Consider the following 18,910-nt stretch of genomic DNA (forward strand, 5'->3'; position numbering starts at 1 on the left):
ACCAGCTACTATTCTAGCAGTGTCTTTCCCACCCTGCCTCTGGAGTGGCCAGAAGAAAGCAGTTACCAGCAATCAGTGTGAGATCACAAATCACTCCAAGTAATGCCTCCCATCCCTCCAATACAAAGTGGAAAAAAATATAATGAAATCCCCAAATAGGTTAGTGCCCAGACCTCAGGCCAGTGCTAGCAGGTACCCTGCTTGGTTGGAGACAAAAGATACAACTGTCTACTAATTCTGAAAGACACAGAACACAAGCACAGTGGACATAGCACTTCTGACCACTGACAAGACATGTTTAGTGTCATTCTAAAACTGACTTATCATGAATGCTATCAAATCCTCAGGAGGAGAGTACTGCTAGCAAATGAGTGATGTAGGTAGGATTGAGTACCAAATACAGTACTCAAGAATGGGTTCAATATAGACTGATTGACCTTCAGGCTAAATGGTTCAGATTAATTAGACTTTCTTTGTCTTGACAAAGCCAGTATCAGAGCCAGCATCTTCCAGCAACTAGAGATGTGTGAGACTGAGGGAATCAACATGAAAAGTATTAGTGGAACATGAGAGACTATCATTAGGTTTTTGTGAGAGTCTATTTTCATGCTTGAAAGTAGGGCTGACAGGCAGCAACACTTAACTGAGCTCTTCATGTTATGTTCTCACTTCCCTGAGCTAACCATGCCCCATTTCAAGAAAATTTCTGTTATTTTCACACTTCTCCCATAAGAATCAACAAGTTTCTAAAAATAATTTCCTCTAACATTCTGTCCTTGATTTATTTGCAACCAGTTCATACCTGTATGTTCTTTGTCTACCTGAATAAAACACTGTTTACTCTTGCTGTTACTACAGTGCCTTTTTGTTTTTCATGCTATACTGCTGTTTTCTTCTGCAATATCAAAAACATTCAAATCCAGTGATATTGAAAACAATGTGGAAAAAAGCCCCGTAAGTAGACAATACAGCTTCTGGATCTTTTATTAACTTCTTCATCACTTCACTCTAGTTTCTAAGAAAATAAGCAGCTGTAAGGTATGGCTTTTGGAGGACCACACAGAGGGCACAGGACCATATGAGGAAGACTACATCTCCATTTCATGTTGAAAGTCAGGAACTCACACCTACGTGCAGAACATCTCAAGCTTCTACAAAATCAACAGCCTTCATTTCACCCTAAATTCTGAACACTGTTACAGAAAAATGAACATCATTGTTACATCCACTAGAAGACAAACACATCTTCTGTAGCATTTTTCAAAAGATTTTCAAAAGAAAGGCCTAGATTTCCTTGACACCCACTACCTACCAACATAAACACCCCCCCTCTCTTAAGCCATACCTGCATCCCCGCAAGAGCCTGCTGGGCCAACTTCATGCTCTTCGATTCCAAAGCCAGTTGGAGAGGAAGGAGACACTTCTCCCTGAAGTAAAAATACATAAGCAAATAAATGTGAATGGGAACAACGGAATTAAAAATAGTATTGAAAAGAACAATATTCCAGAAGCGCTGTATCATTGTCAATAAGATAGTAATTGTGTACAGTAAACACAGACAGCTTCACAACAACTCCACGAGGCACTTTTCCCCTCTAAAGAAAGCTGGCATATGTCCTCGCGTACTTTTAAGAATGACTTTTAAGCTGAAATCTCACAAAATACTTCTCAATTGTTAGCCTTCTGTGTGCATAAATGAATGTGCAAAGCACAAAAAGGAGATGCACAGACCACTACTGATTCTTCATCTCAGCATTGTAAGTGTAAGTACTTCAGTCACTTGACTTCTATTTAATATTCAGGTTGCCAGAAATGTAGCTTCAGATCCCACTTCTTATTGGTGAAGTTTTGGTCTATGGCCTCTTTCACAGTTCAGTGTGTCCTATCATGTTAGAGGCCCACATCCAAAACTAGTGTAGACACAAGCATGTGGAGAAAAAAAAAAGGGGGCGGCTAAGGGGGGGACTCTGGTGGGACATTAAGAAATACTACTTCTCTGAGACAGTGGTCAGCCACTAGAACAGGCTGCAAGGAAGGTGGTGGTGTCACCATCCTTGGAGGTGTTCAAGAAACATTCAGATGTTGTACTGAGGGACGCAGTTTAGTGGGAACTATTGGTGATGGGTGGATGGTTGGACTGGGTGATCTTAGAGGTCTTTTCCAACGTTGGTGATTCTATGAAATGTGTACACAAATGCTTATGTGTGAAATAGCATGTGCGAGAACTATGATTAAACTGTACTTCAATTACAGAACAACACAAACTTTTGCATATTAAAATATACCACCGACCCAGGTCAGTAGTTTTGATGCTTTTCACTAATTGCTCAGACACTGGATTTTTCTTGTTTGGAGACCAAACCAATATTGCCTGGAGCTGTGACTTCACTCTTTATTCCTTGTTCTACATCAGAGAGGGTTTGCAGCATCTGGAGAACACTTAGCAACCATAAACCCTTTTAAGCTAATCTTGCTCACTGGCAGGAAACACATTCCCAATCAGAGATACTTAGCCCATGTCTGACTGCAGTCTCCCTGAAGATCTGCAACACTTCATTAGGTCATATATCATAATGACACTTATCTGTACCCACAGAGTCTAGTTTTGCACTTGTATAACAAGGTTTGCATATAGCAAACCATCCTGTGCCAGCCCTTGAGAGTCTTAGCTCTCCAAATGTCCGTATCATACCCCAGAGAGCCCCTTTGGAATCACCTGCACGAATTTTCCACTCTTAGAGGCAATTGTATGGAGGGCCAGAAGGAAAAGAAAATATCCAGTTATTTTCTTGCCTAAATGCCCATCTGGAACACGCCTGGTATTCTCAAAGCAGAGACAGAATGTTTGATCTCTAAGAATACCAAAATGAAGTGTTTTCCCTCTTTAACTCTTCTTTCCTGTGAGCTGCCTTTGACCTGAATTCACTTAGTTTCAGTTGACCAAACATTGAGTTATCTGTCAAGAAGTATATAAAAATAAAATTGATCAACTCTCTTAGAATTTTTAAGGAACAAATTCTAATAGATTAAAACACACTATGCCATGGTGTACAATCTGCTTCTTTTGCAAGTTCTCCCTTCATAACTAAGAAGTCGTAGCTTAGAGAAGTAATTGCTGCAGTTTCAGACAATTGCCAAAGCTACCTAGAAATCATGCCTTGCCACAGTCTGCCCATAACCTACTAATCTCCCTCCAAAATGGAGGGTCTCTAACCTGAACTTGCCTTTTTGTTTTTGACTAAATAAGGATTGGGTTACCAAACACTGGCTACTTCAGCTTTGGGGAACTCAGCTTGAAACTCCTTCAGTAGATCCTGTTTAAAGCAGGGACTGAATGTCCACTCCAAAAATCAACTTCATACTGGGTGGGTCCAGTTGGTATTCCAACTCTTTCTTTTTACCATTCCTTTTTTTCCCCTCCAGCTTGCTCAAAAAGGGGCACAGATAATTAATCTACCCTTGAGAAGCATGGAACTGCTGTGCACTCCTTGAAGTGCAGCCCCCTCCTCTTTAAAAATAAATACTAGAGTCACAGACATGGCTCAGTTAAGCAATCTAGTAAGCTTCTGTACTTGGCAAAGACTTTTTGAGACAAATCTGCAGTCTTTCTGTGCTTGCAAGTTCTTCCCAGTTATGGGAACCTGTAAAAGACCATCTGGCATAACACCAAAAGCAGCCTTTAAAATAACCCTGAATGGCACAGATTTCTAAAGAACTCCTGAGTAGACTCCAAGTGCATCTCAAAAGAGGTTTATAACAAAAAGGTAGTCAATTTGCTGCACTCAGAATGCTCTGAGAGATAGGCAGGCACAAAGCCCAATTTTCTCACAAGATTCTTTCTTGGATCCTTCTGGAATCACTTTAGCTAGATTTTTTTTTTATTTTTATTTTTTTTTAAGCATTAAAATCCCCATAGGTTTCACATCTAAAACAGCTAAAACTATGGAGCATCTGGGAAACATTTCCTCAAGAGTTTAGTCACTGAGATATACAGGAACTGTCAGAATATCTGGTCCAGGGTTCAGACAGCGATCCTTCAGCCAAGTATAGAACTGAGTATCAATTATGAATCTAATATCTGCTTTGCCCAGACTTGGGAACACACGTAGCACATACGCAAATTGTGACCACTGCTGTGGCATGTCTCTAAACCAGAAAGTCATCTCCAACACAAAGCGCATTCAAGTCTTCTTTAAAAGTCATCAATATTACCCTCTGGGCAAACTCACGTTTGAAATTAGTAGATTGACAGGTGCCAAAACATTAAATGCATTAAATGGTACTCAAAGAGCCAGAGACACACAAAAAGAAATCTCAGTAGTGTATAGTAGCAACTGCAGGAATGCTAAAAATTAATGGTTATTTAGACCTGCACCTCTTCAGGACAGAATATCACATTTCTTTTAGACTTTCTACAGCTCACTGCAATAGTATATAAATACTAGGGGGCATTACTTATGCACAGCAATCTTCTGGTATTAAAGCGAACAAGACTGGTAGTAGAGGAGAAAGTCAACGCAGTCCTAAGTCACTGGACTGGATCCAGTTAAGTTTCATTATAATGAAGACAGGTGGGAGTTCCTATGGCTTACGTGTAGCTACTCTGCACATCAGCATGTTGCCTGCCATCTGTCACCACATACTGTAATCAGCAGAGAACAACAAGAACTGTTTCCTGAGATATTTCCGAAACTGAAGAGCAAAACATGACAAAAAGGGGGGATGGAAATTAGAACAGATTCAATTAGCAGAACTTCTCATCCTTGCTAAAAATGTTTAATTGCAAAAATCTAATTAAGGTAGCTGCAGCCTCTGTTCCCATTGTATTTTTCAAGAAAACAAACTGCACTGTGTCATTTCCTGTTCTTGTTATACACTCTGTCTGTAAAACCTTCAGCATTTCCATGCTATAGCTACAAAAAGCCTGCAGAGATACCTCATAGTGTTTGATTAGCTTGACTATCTCCCACACTTCAGTTTGATCTGCTCTTCAAATCCATTACCTGCTAGTATGAGAACACAGAAGGACGAGGAAAACAATCCTCAAAATAGGAGATGACGTAAATGAACACAGTTGCTCCTCGTTAATGTGTACCCTTTCAGAACTAGTTTCAATAAGACTGCGCAAGGGATAATGTAAACCATAATTCGAAATACAATTAAGAAAGCAATTGAGGCTTCCCCTTACACCTTGTAACTGTTTTACAATTGCAGCCTGTTTTGAGTGATCCCATGGTGCCCTGCCATGGGATCACACTGCTTACTCCACTGTCTGCAATACTGCATCAAGTTGACAATACATTCAGCTAGCATAATGCTACACACGTAAGACACTTTATTTATGTGAAGTTCTCAGAATAAACTAGTGCACACTGATGGATTTTAATCTTTAGAAGGTATAAAAGGTATAGATATTTTCTGTTTATGTTACCACAGAGAAATCAGTTTCACGCTGGAACACCCAAATTTCCTTACTGATACACACAAGTGTGCATATACATATAGGTGCTTGTCCCATCTTAAATCTGAATGAGATGGGTCAGGTACAACACAGAGGGGGATATGAACACAAAGGGGCACATTTTTTCATTCTTTACCTCTTAGGTTGTACATGTAAAAGATGTGGCAAGATTTACTCCAGAAGAAGGGCTTGGAATAATGATTTTTCACGACAAAGCAGTTGCAGAGAAACAAAGCAGGTTTCCTAACCCCAATGTTCCCATTAAAATCTAGTATAGCACATAAGCATTGAACAAAAGAGTATAGCATGAAGGTAGCCTCCTCTTTTGAAAACAGAGTGCCACTCACTCTTCCCCTGACTCTGAAGCCCAATAAATAAATAAGGGCTTTGAACAATATTTGCGCTAACAGGCATTCCTTTATCAGAGACAGTAGCAATTTTAAGTGCGTACCTTGTAACACGTAGAACAGAATAAACAGAGAGATCCAAGGATGAACATTCAGACCTGATCCTACATAGGCCATCTGGAGTCTTACCACTAGACCTCCACAGCAAGGGAATGAATCACAAGAGGCCTGGCCATGGTCAATCAGGAAGACCGTGACAAGAACAGGTGAGTAATACACAACCAGTATCTGGAGAAGTACAGGTAGGTCCTGCCTGAGCTACTCCACTCCACCACTATCAGCTTCACAAACTGCAGAATGAGTCATGAGAACACAAACAGCCGTCACATTCAGCACACTGGGTTAAAACGACCTTTCTAACCATCTGAGTTTGCCATCACTCATCAACCCACCTCTTTCCCTGCAGGTCTGTCACAAGTGATGATACAACAGGCCAGTCAAAGCAGACTGCCAAAAAGGTCAGAACAAAACAGATGACTGTTTTAAATAAGAGATCATAAGAAAAAAGTCTTTCTATCCTCATTGTATTGGAAAAAGCCTTCAGTAAGAAGAGAATAATGGCTCATTAATTCAATCTCATGATGAAAATTGGAATGAAAATAGGAAAAGGCACTCTTAACCCTTTCTTGTGAGGGCCTGAATTAGTCTCAGGGCTCTCCTAACCTTCACTGTATTGACTGAGGGGCACGGGCACTACAAATAAAGTACCTGTTACCACCATAGAAGTTATTTCCCGTCATTCAAATGGTGTAATCATATTAGCTTTTGGAAAAAGGATTAAAAGGAGATTAAAAATAAAACATCACTCTGTATTATCTCCACCCTGAAAATTACATAGGAGAAGAAAAATTCAGAACCTCAGGGCTGATAACCTTAGTTATCAGCGTGCAATTTGCATTCCATAGAATAATTCACAAGCCCGTCAAAGAACAGATAATGACTTGATTCACTGTTGTTGCCGTTTTCTGATAAGCTGTTTGCTAAGCAGCAGAACAGCCATAGCCAGAGTCTGACATTTTTTAGTCAGAGTAACACTGACAGTTGAGAAGAGCTTCTTAGTCCTGACTGCTTAAAATGAAAAATCACAGCACGCAACACCATTAACCTCACTTATCAAGCAGAAAATCTGGCCTACCATGAGAAAAATAAATGGTAAAGGTAAATTCTCAAAATTCTGGATATACTCCCAGATGTTACCATTATTTATTTACTGTATTTACAGTAAAGAGAAACAAATATTATCCCCATAGAAAAGCTGTGATTTAATTTGTATAAAGCTCCAGCAGTGTCAATACGAACAGATGTGCATATCGAAGCAGAAACATCTGTAACACTTCTCTTCCTGTGATTGCTTGAAGAACCTTGACAAAAGACCAAGAACAACTTCATTGTTCATAACAGAAGTACTAAAAACCTGGAGGAGGAATGGAAAATTAACATGTTTTTTTCAAACAGTAATTGTTAGTGAAGAAAACTGATTCTAAATCCTTGCTTGTACTCAAGTTATGTATTTTTTCCTACTGAAGAAATATGGATATCCCATTCACAAAGAGAATAATAGCCAAGCTTAGACAGAGGTTTGGAGCTTGCAGCATACAAGTGCAGGGGTTCACATCCACAGATGCAGATCAAATGACTGCAACAGACTCTTCCACTCAAATACAAGATTTCCAATAGCATTTGTAGAAATCTTAGAGCAATAGGATAAAAGACAAAAGATGAAGCCTTCTGATGAGAACTCTCCTTTTGCTTTACAAACCAAGACAATGTGTAATCACCCTGCAACCAACTGAACACGTCTCTGGAGTGAAGCAAGAGTTGCATACTAAAGGAAACTATGATGGAGTTAAAAAGAAAAAAGGGACAATGTCTAAACTTGACTTCACATAGTTCATTAGCTAGAACTTCAACAATTATTCAATCTGAAATGTTACATGAGATTATAAGTGAAGATACTTTGATATTTAAAAGGTTGGGTTTTATTATCTACATATTTTCCAATGAATTTGCCCAAATGGCAGAAGTAAAGGTCTACTCATGGAAAAGGCAAACATAAACAATTAAATCTCCTGCCCAGGTGAGACAATAGAACTCATACCAGCTATAGTAATTAAATAGCTGAAAACTTACTCAGCTAGACAGTGCTTTTAAGGTCATTCACTTCTTTGCTTATACTTGCTAATAACATTTTGATTTCAACACAATGTTCTCAGATAGTACCTTGATACCATTCTCAATAGGAAAAGAAAAAAGAGAAACAACCAACAAATATAAGCACACTGTGTACCTTTCATGAAAGAAGAGAGACAACAACACTGAACACAATATTGGAGTGGACAAGGCTGAAATAATAATCAGGGTGCTTCCAGTCTCCTAAGATACGTGATCTCTGCGATACAGCATCACTCTCCCCCCCCAAAAAAAGATTATTGCCCTTTGTATATGAGGTTTGGGAGACACTTAATTCTGTTCTTATATTTGATGACATGATTTCATTATAAAATAAACTGTATCCTTTAGTGGATCTTATTTATTAGCATTCAAACAAGCACAAGGATGAGGTGAGGGTCAGAGAACCTCTTCTTAGAGAATACCTAAGGGCAGAGCACTCACTGAACTACCTGAGCCTGCAATTCTGAAAGCTTATCAAGGAAAACAGTGCACTCAGTTTCAGTGCCACAACTTTTCTTCCACACCCCCAGCCGTGTTTCATTATCTAGGGCAATAACCAACAGACTCCTGATTTTCTCACTTTCTTCTCCTTTGCAAGTACTCAGAACGATCAGATGTTTAACACACACATGCTGCTATCCCATTATCATCCTGAGGGCAATGTTTCAGTTGTTACAAATTGGACAAATGCTCAAAACTATGACAGCTCTAATCTTTTATTAGTACTATTTCTATACTGAATAGATTACATAAATCCCACAGTAACTGCAGGCTTTGGCCACAAATCCAGAACAGACGTTCAAGAAAATCCATAAAAAGAACAAAGAGCCAAAGCAGTGATGAATATAAAGTTTCACTGCTACAAAGAATGTCAGGAAGGGCAAAAAGCTGGTTCATGAAACAGTAGAAGCTTTTAAACAGCATGTATCTTTAAAAACAAAACAAACATACCGATATCACAGCACACAAAGAAAAGCTGTGGATGTCCCTGTTCAGTGCAAGGGAGTTGGACTAGATGACCTTGTAAGGCCCCTTCATCTCAAACTACTGTGTGATTCCTAAGAGTTAACAGAAATAATCTTTCAAAACTTCCTCCCACATCAGCAACTTTCTTACCTTTAAGAGCCATAACCCTGGCTGACAGGTGTTTAGTGACTACTAGATCAAGGGGCCTTACAGCATTCCTGGAATCATGTTTTAACAAGAATTCAGACATGCCCAATGGAAATGGACCCTATACACTCCTTCCCTTCCCAGTGGTATTATGTCACTTTTGCGATCCCAGAACAGATGCAGAGCTCTGTTGAGAGAGAAATATATGCTCATCAGACAAGAGGTAAGGCAAGTCACAGATCTCCTAACAAACATAGAGATTTACCAAAACCTTGTATCAGACAGCACTGCACTGCCTTTCTCAACACCTGGTCACACACGCATTAGGACAAGGAAAGCAACTTCTTAATCGAGATTAGCGTATACATCATTTATATACACAACCTGGGCTACACAAATGCCCCCAAATTCTGGATCCAGCATGTAAGCTGACAGTACAGGAGATGCAGCTCAGCAATCCACACTGCCAGTAGAATTTTTTGTCCAGAGGCAACTCATCACGCACTTGCTGAATTCCAGGAAGCAACTCTGTAGTGGCTGAGCAGCATGAGTCATGTACTCAGCAGTCACTTTCAAGAGGAAAACCTAGGAACAGTTAATGCCAGGTTGTTGTGGCAGTAAGAAGAGGAAGCAGTTTTTTAATAAAGAATAAGACAGATATATGCTCAAAACAACCCATTCCCCCCCACCCTCCCAAAACAACAAAAACCAACCTCAGCGACAGTCATTACTCCCTCCCCGAATTGCAACTATGTTTATGTACAAATATAATTCAGATAATCTGCTTTGTAACTCACAAAATCATTATAAAAAATGTCAACTGATCAGACGGGACAGCACATAACAGGTAACAGAACAATCAACAGACTATCACACTTCTCTACCAGCCATAAGAGATGACTGATGAAATACTTCTCAAGTCAGAAGTGACGTCTGCTTGTATTCCTGATAGATCCTCCCCTCTGTTTATATATCCCCATAATGAGCACGTGTAAATCTTTACATTTTAGCAGCACTGTTCTTATAAGTACACAAGCAGTAGTAACTTTGTTCACTATTCATCATCCATTTTAGGTTTGCTTAAAAACTTGGAAGTTAAGAATTTTCAACAACACACAGGTAAGTTAAAAGTCTCCTTGTAATTACAACAAAGAAAATTAGGGATGCTGGATGGAAAGAAGACCTTCTGTAGTGTATTTTAAAAAATAATAATCTTGTTTTTAGATCAAACTTAGAAAATAACCGTAACAACTAATCAGCTTCCCTATCCATCCTCATCCAGAAGAAACTAAGAAACAACGTACAAGATAAAGCAGGTAAGAGAAAAATGTAATGATGAAATTACAAATATTTCTTCACAAAGGCCCTTAAAAACTACCACCAAGATGAGTGCTTGGACACAAACAGGAGAGACAGAACTGGACATAAGCTAGTTATTACAGGAGAACTTACTAATCACCAGCCCTTCACCTCTTCAGCTCTAATCCACAGAAATACTGGCTAATAAGAGGTTGATGTGAAATACCAGAGGGATGCAAGCACCTACAGTAATAAATGTAGAAACTGCTTCTGACAGAAACACTCAGCACCTGTGAAAGCCACAGTCTATATCTCCCTGATTAGGCACACAAAATAGGCACCTTGAAGGCCCGAGCCTGTACCTTCATTCGATTTAATTACTTCCTGCAATCAATATGTTGAAGGGAAAAGTAAGCATCTGGAAGGCTTTTCTGAATCTACTTTGAAGAAGAAACGCAAGCTGCATTACTTACATTGCCTAAATGCTTCACTCATCAACATGTCTCACAACCATTACTTAAACATCCACAGGGGAAAGTCTGAGCTGGCACAGACAGCTCCAATACTATCTACTAATACTACAGACAAACCAATACTATCAAGAGCCCTGCCTATGCATTTCTGCACTCAATCACACTCCTCCATGATCAAACTCAGGTTTGTGGCGATGCTTCTACTACAACCAGCTAAAAGGCAGACTATGTATTTGGTCATTATTTTGGTCAGAAGAAAAGAATATACATCCCAATTTCATGAATATTAATCTGCCTTCATCAGTTCTTCTTAAATGCTCATTTCCTTGTGTCTGTTGAGTTACCTTTCACCAAATACATTTAAGCCTTTAAAACTGCAATGGAGAACCTTGCCAGGAATTAGCCAAAAAGAGGCTAGCTCAGAGTAGGTGCTTGGTCTTAGGACGGAACTTATCAGTTGAAAAACAGTGAAACAAACGTGAAACAACTCAATAGCAAAAAACTGTTGGTTGGCAGACAGCATTAAGCTAACTTTCACATGATCAGTTCCTTTTATCTAATTCATTGCTTATAAGTCATTCGTCCAGTCTCCTCAAGCACTTAGTACATATTTAATTTTCACAACACCTGTTCATCAGAGACATAAACATCACCATCGTCCCAAGGACGCTGTGGATGCCCCATCCCTGGAGGCATTCAAAATGAGGCTGGATGTGGCTCTGGGCAGGCTGGTCTGGTGGCTGGCAACCCCGCACATAGCAGGGGGTTGATACTAGATGATCATTGTGGTCTTTTCAACCCAGGCCATTCTATGATACTCGTTCTATTCTGTGATTCTATTCAGGCCCAGGTGGAGTTACATGACTCTCCCTTCTCAAAAATTCAGTATAGGCATCAATGGCAAAGCCTTGAGCTGACAAGCTCATTTTCATCCCACTTTTCTCTCTAATCTTTAACATTTTGTTCAACACTGATCACAAGTTGAGGTGCTGAAAAACACATGCATATCTCTACCTCAAGGCAAAGCTGGCAGGACTCAGTAGGGAAGACTATATTTGTTGGAGATTTGAATCTCTTTAGGAAATGAATCACTTATATCATGCCCCTCATAGAATTAATATTCAAGGTCATCAACTGAGTTCATAAGTCCAATTAACACCAAAGGAAGCTGAACAGCAAAACAGTCTCATTTAGCCGTCTGAAAATATGCCCAATAGATCTCTATTAAACTAATTAAAGAATGACATTCCAGACTGAATGTCCAATCATTGCACTTCCTTGGGGAAAAAGTAACCCATGTGCTCCCAAACACTGCAGGTTATGTGCTGTTTAAATCGTTGGTGCTGGAAACAAATCTGATACAAATGTTACAGCTGAGCCAGCTACCTACCTACACTTCAGGAAACAGTATTGCCCAGCCTGCCCTATGGCTCAGTAACGGGCTGAGCACTAAAGCAGAACCTGCGGACAAGTCACAAGCCAACCAGGACTAAAAAAAAGCCAGCCCTAACATCATGGTGTGGACAAGTACATAGCTGGTTTAACACATACAAAACATCTAAACTGATCTTCCCCCTTCTCACATTAGGACCACTGTCTCAAGAGATAAGTTTGAAGAATCCCTACTTACTCAGAGCTGTGGTTTCAAAAGCAGCCAATGGCCCTTTATATCTTAAAGGAAAAAAAACAGGGGGGTAGGAGGAGGGGCAGAGGTACAGAAAGAGTAACAGTTTATACTGTCTCCTCATGAGCAGAAATCACTGCTCAATTTCAACAGAAAAACAAGAATTTAAGTAACAGTGCAGCCTCTCCAATTAAAAGCACTAACACCAAATACTGTGCTGTGAAGAAGGAGAAAACACTGTCTGGGGCATTTACTAGACTTGCTATGTCTGGAACTAAGCCAGTATCTACCTCAAATGGGCATGAATGTCTCTCCCACATTTCCATGCAGTATAGATATGCTACAACTTGTGAACTTACCAAAATACAACACAGGGAAGTACTGATGTATTTTTCTTGTATTCAGTATATTCTAATGACTCAAATACCTCCTGCTAAACAAACTTAAACATCCCCTCTGCACAAAGAGTACTCCAAACACTCATTTATCTTCTGCTCTTGAAATAGGACTAATATATATTATATATAATATATATCATATATAAATATTTTATATATATACACACACACACATAAAATGTACACACACACACACATATATATATATATATAATTTATTTATTTATTTTTCTTCTGAACTATTTTCCAATCTACCCTTAGCACTGCCAGTATGTTGTACCTAAGGATTTCAGATCCAGATTATGAACTAGGTCACTTAAAGATGTGTACTGTTTTTCCACCAACACTATCACAGAATATTCCAGACTACATTCCAGTCTCTTCACTGCTACATCCAGAAGTGTTATAGTAGAAAGGGTGAATGGAAGATTCAAAGTGGACAAGCAGCCAAAGGCTGGTATGTGTTAAAGCAGATGATGCAATCCACTGCTGTTCAAGATGAAAAAAAAGTTAAGGAGCATGGTCAGGATCTCTCCATAACACATCAGTCTTAGTTGTATTTCTGGTCTATGCCTCATTTTCAAGCCTATCTTTTTACGGCATTAGGAATCAAGCTGTCACAGTGCTGTTCTTTAACAAATAACTAGCAAAAATGAGCTTTTATCATCATTTCGCTGGTACATCACAAAGGCAAACTCCAGCCCAAGATGAGTCCATCTGGAGTCTAACAGGAACTTGAAGATTAAGCTCAGAGTACTGGGACTGTCACGTGTTGTGCAGCAGTGCCATATTGAAGATCCCATTACCAAAGCTGCTATTCCAATTCTCTAATGTACTTTTCAATTTTTAAGCAATGATAAACAGCAACAAAAATCCCACTCACTGCCTTCACATTGACACTTGTCAAGATTTTAGCTTTATTTTAAAAAGAAAAAAAAAAGAAAAAGGGTTTTACATTAAAACTAAACAAATACAACAATAAAAACGTTGAAAGAAGAAGAAAACAGGCGTATCTGTAAAGAAGCATTAGGCAAGTGAAAAATGAGCTAACAGCCAGCTAATTCATATGGAATGAAAACAGTACTTATAATAAAGAGACATGTCTTGTATAAAAGACAAAGGCTGGCAAATTGGAGGGTAAAAAGCTAAATTTTCTCTAACCACACTGCACAGTAAACAATCTAATGGATCTCCTGGGAATTACTCATCTAACTGCGTTGTCAGTATATGCATCTGGAATTGGTTGTGTCAGATCTGTGCTACATCCATTCCTTATTGACAGGAGGCCACTTATGGACATAGGCATCCAAGTCAGCCAGCGTACCGCTCTTATTCCTTCCCTGTTTGGTGACTGCTCTAGAAAAAAATGAGCTCACCAATTCCAATTTTCCTTGTGCAAAGCCATACCAAGATCAGTGGAGAGAAACTGGGCAATAAAAATACTCCCAGGAGGGTATTATCATTGTGGTTAAAAAAAAAAAAAAAGTCATCTTTGTCTGCAGTTATTAGTTGTTGCTGTCCAGAAAGATATCCAGGACAGGATAACTTCATAGCAACACTACTATGTGCTCTCTTATAAGCTCAATTATGTATTGCCAAATACTTCTGAATAAGAAAGGGTACTTTGGAATATCAAAGATTTCAATTGACTTCTTCCATAGATCTGTTGAGAGGCTTTTTGAACTAACACAAGCTTTTTTAGCATTCATAACATTTTCCAACAAGGAAGCGTATCATATCTTAATTATAAGCTATGTGAAGCAGTATATACCCTACTTTTTTCAACACTGAACTTGCTATTCTTATCTGATGTTTCCTAGTGGTTCTATTGGAAGGGACAGCTATGGTGTTCAGGGCCATGTGGGATGGGGCCCTGAGCAGCCTCATTTAGTGGATGGTAACCTTGCCTATGACCAGGTGGTTGAAACTGGATGATCTTTAAGGTCCCTTCCAATCCAATTCATTCTATAGTACCAAATAATTTTGCCCGTGTACTTTCTTCACATCATCAATTTCTAAAAGGAGATCTTAAATAGCACTTTCACTTTATAGGTGGCCAAACAAGGATGAGAAAAAAGGATGAGGCATACTCAAGATAATTCAGCAGGCTAGAGGGAGCATGCGTAGGAACTGTATTATTTAAGTTCCTAGACAGCATCCCATCTATACAATTATGTTTCTAGAATATTTATTTTCAATAAACAGGAACTGATCTAGATTTAAAGGAAAACACAGACACAGAGAGAACTGAGAAGCATCACCATACTGAAAGCAGAATGTATCAGACCACAAAACAGCCCTATTTTCTAAGTGAAAAGACAAAGCTACACATACTTAACCCCATCATTACAATTTTTCTTACATTTTATTCATGTATGGAAGCCAAGAGTATATACACAAATTATTCATTAGGGTTAACTTAAAGATGTGTGTATATATGAACTGATGAAAACACAGATTCAGTCTCTTCCTACCCACCTCACTTTTTTTGTTGTTGAATTTTTACATTAATTTACCAAATACTCACATTCTATCAGTCTCAACACTGTATAGTCTTACCTTAGCTGATATGGAGGTATCTTGATAGCAGCATCAGGAGAATCCAAGGTTTCTGTATAACAAAAGGAAACAGACTTAAAAAACTCCATGTTCCACACTAGTAATAGAATCTCTAAACCAATGATCCTAAAGCTTGCACCTACTGACATAATAACTGCCACAAGTGCTCCAGTTCTCCAAAGATCTACCAGGACATTGGGTATCAATGAGAAGGCACCAACAATTCTGTGATTCTCTGATTCTATGAAATAATAGCTTTTCCTCAGTAAATTCCCTTTCATATACAAGCATTTCAGCAGCACAAAACTGGAACAGTACAGAGGATGCCAGCATGGCTGCTGTGCAAGCACATCAAATCATGGAGCAATATACAGAACACCAAACTGAAAGGCCAGTAACGAGACAGCAACAGGTATGGACTACCACAGACTCTGCTGTAACAGTATACCAATAAAAACAAATCTCTCAATCTCATCTGCCATCTCTCAATACCTAAAGCAATGTAAGGTGCACAGTAATCTTGATATATGTTTCAGTCACACTGACCAGAGCTCTAAGCAGTTATTGCCAAAAGAACCTCAAATCACAGCCAGCCGACTCTGAAATTTACCTAACCTCACATTCACTCAAACGAACCTATTTTAGCAACTATACCATTATACAGAAAGGATCACAGAGCTCACAGAATCCAGAAAAATACATATAAAGTAACAGTAATCCAGCTTCAGAAATAGGAACACAAGCATAAGTTAAGGGCGTTCGTTTACCGTGATTTATTAAATGGAGAGGAGGGAAGGGGATGAGACAACACAACCCCCACACAGAAGGTATCTGGTTGCCACTGACACCGTTATCTGCCTCGGAAGACCCACGAAGCCAACGCCGAGAGCGGGGCGGAGGGGCACACGACCGTCTCTCGGACCGCTGAACGCGTATCACAGCACCGAGCCGCCCGGACCCTCGAGCCGCTGGAGGCGCTCCGGTCCTACCGGCGGCAGAACAAGTTTTTGCCGAGGTCTCGCTGCCGTCGGCGGTACGGAGCCTGCCCCGCACTGCCCCGCTACTCCGCTGCGCCCACCCGAGCCCCCAGCAGCCCACGCCCCCCGCCCTTACCGATGGCCCATGTGCAGCTCTCCTTGATGGCCCTGTGCTTGCTCCCCGACGCCTCCTTCTGCAGCTTCCGAAGGATTTCTTCCATCTTGCCTTCCCGTCGCGTCGCCGCGGGGGCACAGGTGCGGGCAGAGATGGAGGAGATGGAAGAGCAGCGCGATGCGGCGCTGGAGCTGTCCCCGCCGCGGCCGTGCCTATGCGGGGACGGTGCGCGGCACCCCGCAGCCTGCCTGTCGCCGCTGATGAATCACGCCGAGCTCCATGGCGGGGACACGTCAGTTGTTGCCGCGGTTGAGTCCCTCCTCCTCATCCTCCTCCCACCCCGGGCAGGCTCCTGTGGCGCAGCCGGGCTGGGGCCGCGCCTGGCCCCGCCCGCCGCAAGCAGAGCCCGGCGGCTGCGGCCTCGCTGCTCGCGGTGCCGTGGGGTCTTACTCCGGCACCGGGGGGAGAAGCGGCAGCAGCTGCCCACGGCCGGGAGGTGTATCGGGGTCGGGGAGGATGCGGCTCGGCCGGTCGCCATGACGACCGGCGACCCCATCCCGCAGGACGCAGGTGTGCCCTGCGGCTCCGCCTCGGCTTTGCTGAGCTGAAGCACGGGTCTCGCCGTCGGCCAAGCCCCGGGAGGCAGCCGAGGGCGCAGAGCCACGGAGCGAGACAGCCAGGCCTGCCTAGCGGCGTGTGTTCAGGGCTTATCGACCTCTGAAATGAAATAAATAGCCGCGTGCCCAGTAGGATCCAGGATCTGCACTGATTTTCCCAGCTGGAGGATGCTGAGGGGCAGCCAGTTTGCTTTCACCTGTGCCCAGAGCGTACGCTTCCCCGTCCCCAGCCAGCCAGCCAATCAACCCTTGCACTGCTAGCTCAGATCTGCCTCCTTGTGCCCCTGAACGCTTTCTGCCCAGCAAAACTCATCTTCAACATCTTGTTCCCTGCCTTACCTCTAGGAAACGCAGCTTGCCCTTTCTCTGACTGCCTCACGTTAATTGACTGTGTTATTGCCACTGCCTTGCTGGAGAATAAACTCTCCCAAAAGGTGCAAGAGGACAAACAAGATAAGAAAAGAAAAAGACAGCAAATCAGAGAGGCAGCCTGTGCAGCAGCTGGCTGTATTAGTGGTTGTCTCCTACCTCTAATTGGAAGAGTAGCAATTGTGAATCACCAGACAGAATACTGGCACGTGGTGAATCAGCCATAGCGTTTCCCATAGGGGACTGAGCTTTCAAAGTCTGTCCATTATCCAAATTCTTACAAGGGCTGATCCTGCTTGTGTCAGGAAGTATAATGAATGCATAATCCATAGGTGCATTTTAAAGCCAGGGTGTAAAACTTATGTCTGAAGAAAAGGATTAATAATGATGCCAGCAAGGTCTGTAGATGGACAGGGAATGTTTAGAATTACAGCACTTAAGGATTAGAAAAACATGCTGTGGCAGTAAAACAATTACATTTCAGATTCCAGGGTGCAAACCAGCCTCTGAACAACTGGAAGTAGTTTTCCAGAGTTTCTTTATCTCTGGCTGTGCTCTGCCACCTTCCTTAGAATGAGCAACCTGCAATAGCTGCCGGCAATGGCTAGTAACCAGGGATGTCCATGTACTGTGGTGCTCTAAGTCAAGGATCTGGCTGAAGTGGAGATTAATTATTCCCTGCTTACGTGTCTGTCTTCTTTATTCTGTGATGTGTGTAGTGGGATAAGCATGGGAGTCAATTTCTATCTTTTTAGATCTTTCATAATTTTTTTTTCTAGGGGACAAAAACCAAATCAAAACAAACAAACACATAAACCCCCCAAAATAAAACGAAATATGACTGTGGTAGTGTTTGAGATATTTTTTAATGCAGACAAAAATGCCACAGATCATTGGGACCCATAGAACACTAATAAATATGTATGTGTCTATCCATTGTGAATAACCAATTGGTTATTTTCAGGAAGCAGTTGATTAAGTTAATTTTGAATTCTAGATTATTTTCTAGATACATGCAACACAAAATCACTAGTTAATTTTACTGAGGTCTCTACAGGAAACCTTCTGCAGCTCAAATCCACATGAGAGGATGCTGATGTCGCTGAATCAAGACTTGCACTTAGAATCATAGAATCCTTAGAGTTGGAAGGGACATTTAAAGGTCATCTAGTGCAGCTCCCCTGCAGTGAACAGGGATGTGCACAGCTAAATTAGGTTGCCCAGGCTTGATCCAGCCTCACCTTGAAAGTGTCCAGGGACTGAGCCACACCTTTGGGCAATCTGTTCCAGTGCCTCACTGTAAAAGTCTTCTTCCTTACATATAAC

The 18,910-nt window shown here is 41.1% G+C and overlaps 1 protein-coding gene across 8 annotated transcripts in view; it reads right to left on the reverse strand.

The window, feature by feature from the left end:
- Positions 1-16,924, reverse strand: part of ARFGEF3 (ARFGEF family member 3) — a 77,197-nt gene extending 60,273 nt beyond the window's left edge. For all 8 annotated transcript variants that reach the window (XM_015858409.3, XM_085541586.1, XM_085541587.1 and 5 more), the window contains exons 1-3: positions 16,620-16,924; positions 15,507-15,558; positions 1,346-1,427 (exon numbers count right to left, since the gene is read on the reverse strand). In XM_015858409.3, coding sequence (XP_015713895.2) covers positions 1,346-1,427; positions 15,507-15,558; positions 16,620-16,704 — 219 coding nt within the window. In that variant the 5' untranslated portion in view covers positions 16,705-16,924. The remainder of the gene's footprint in view (positions 1-1,345; positions 1,428-15,506; positions 15,559-16,619) is intronic.
- Between the last annotated feature and the right edge of the window lie 1,986 nt (positions 16,925-18,910).

This window comes from Coturnix japonica, chromosome 3, assembly GCF_054131305.1.
Source record: "Coturnix japonica strain WE chromosome 3, WE-NBRP24, whole genome shotgun sequence".
NCBI classification, from domain to species: Eukaryota; Metazoa; Chordata; class Aves; order Galliformes; family Phasianidae; genus Coturnix; species Coturnix japonica.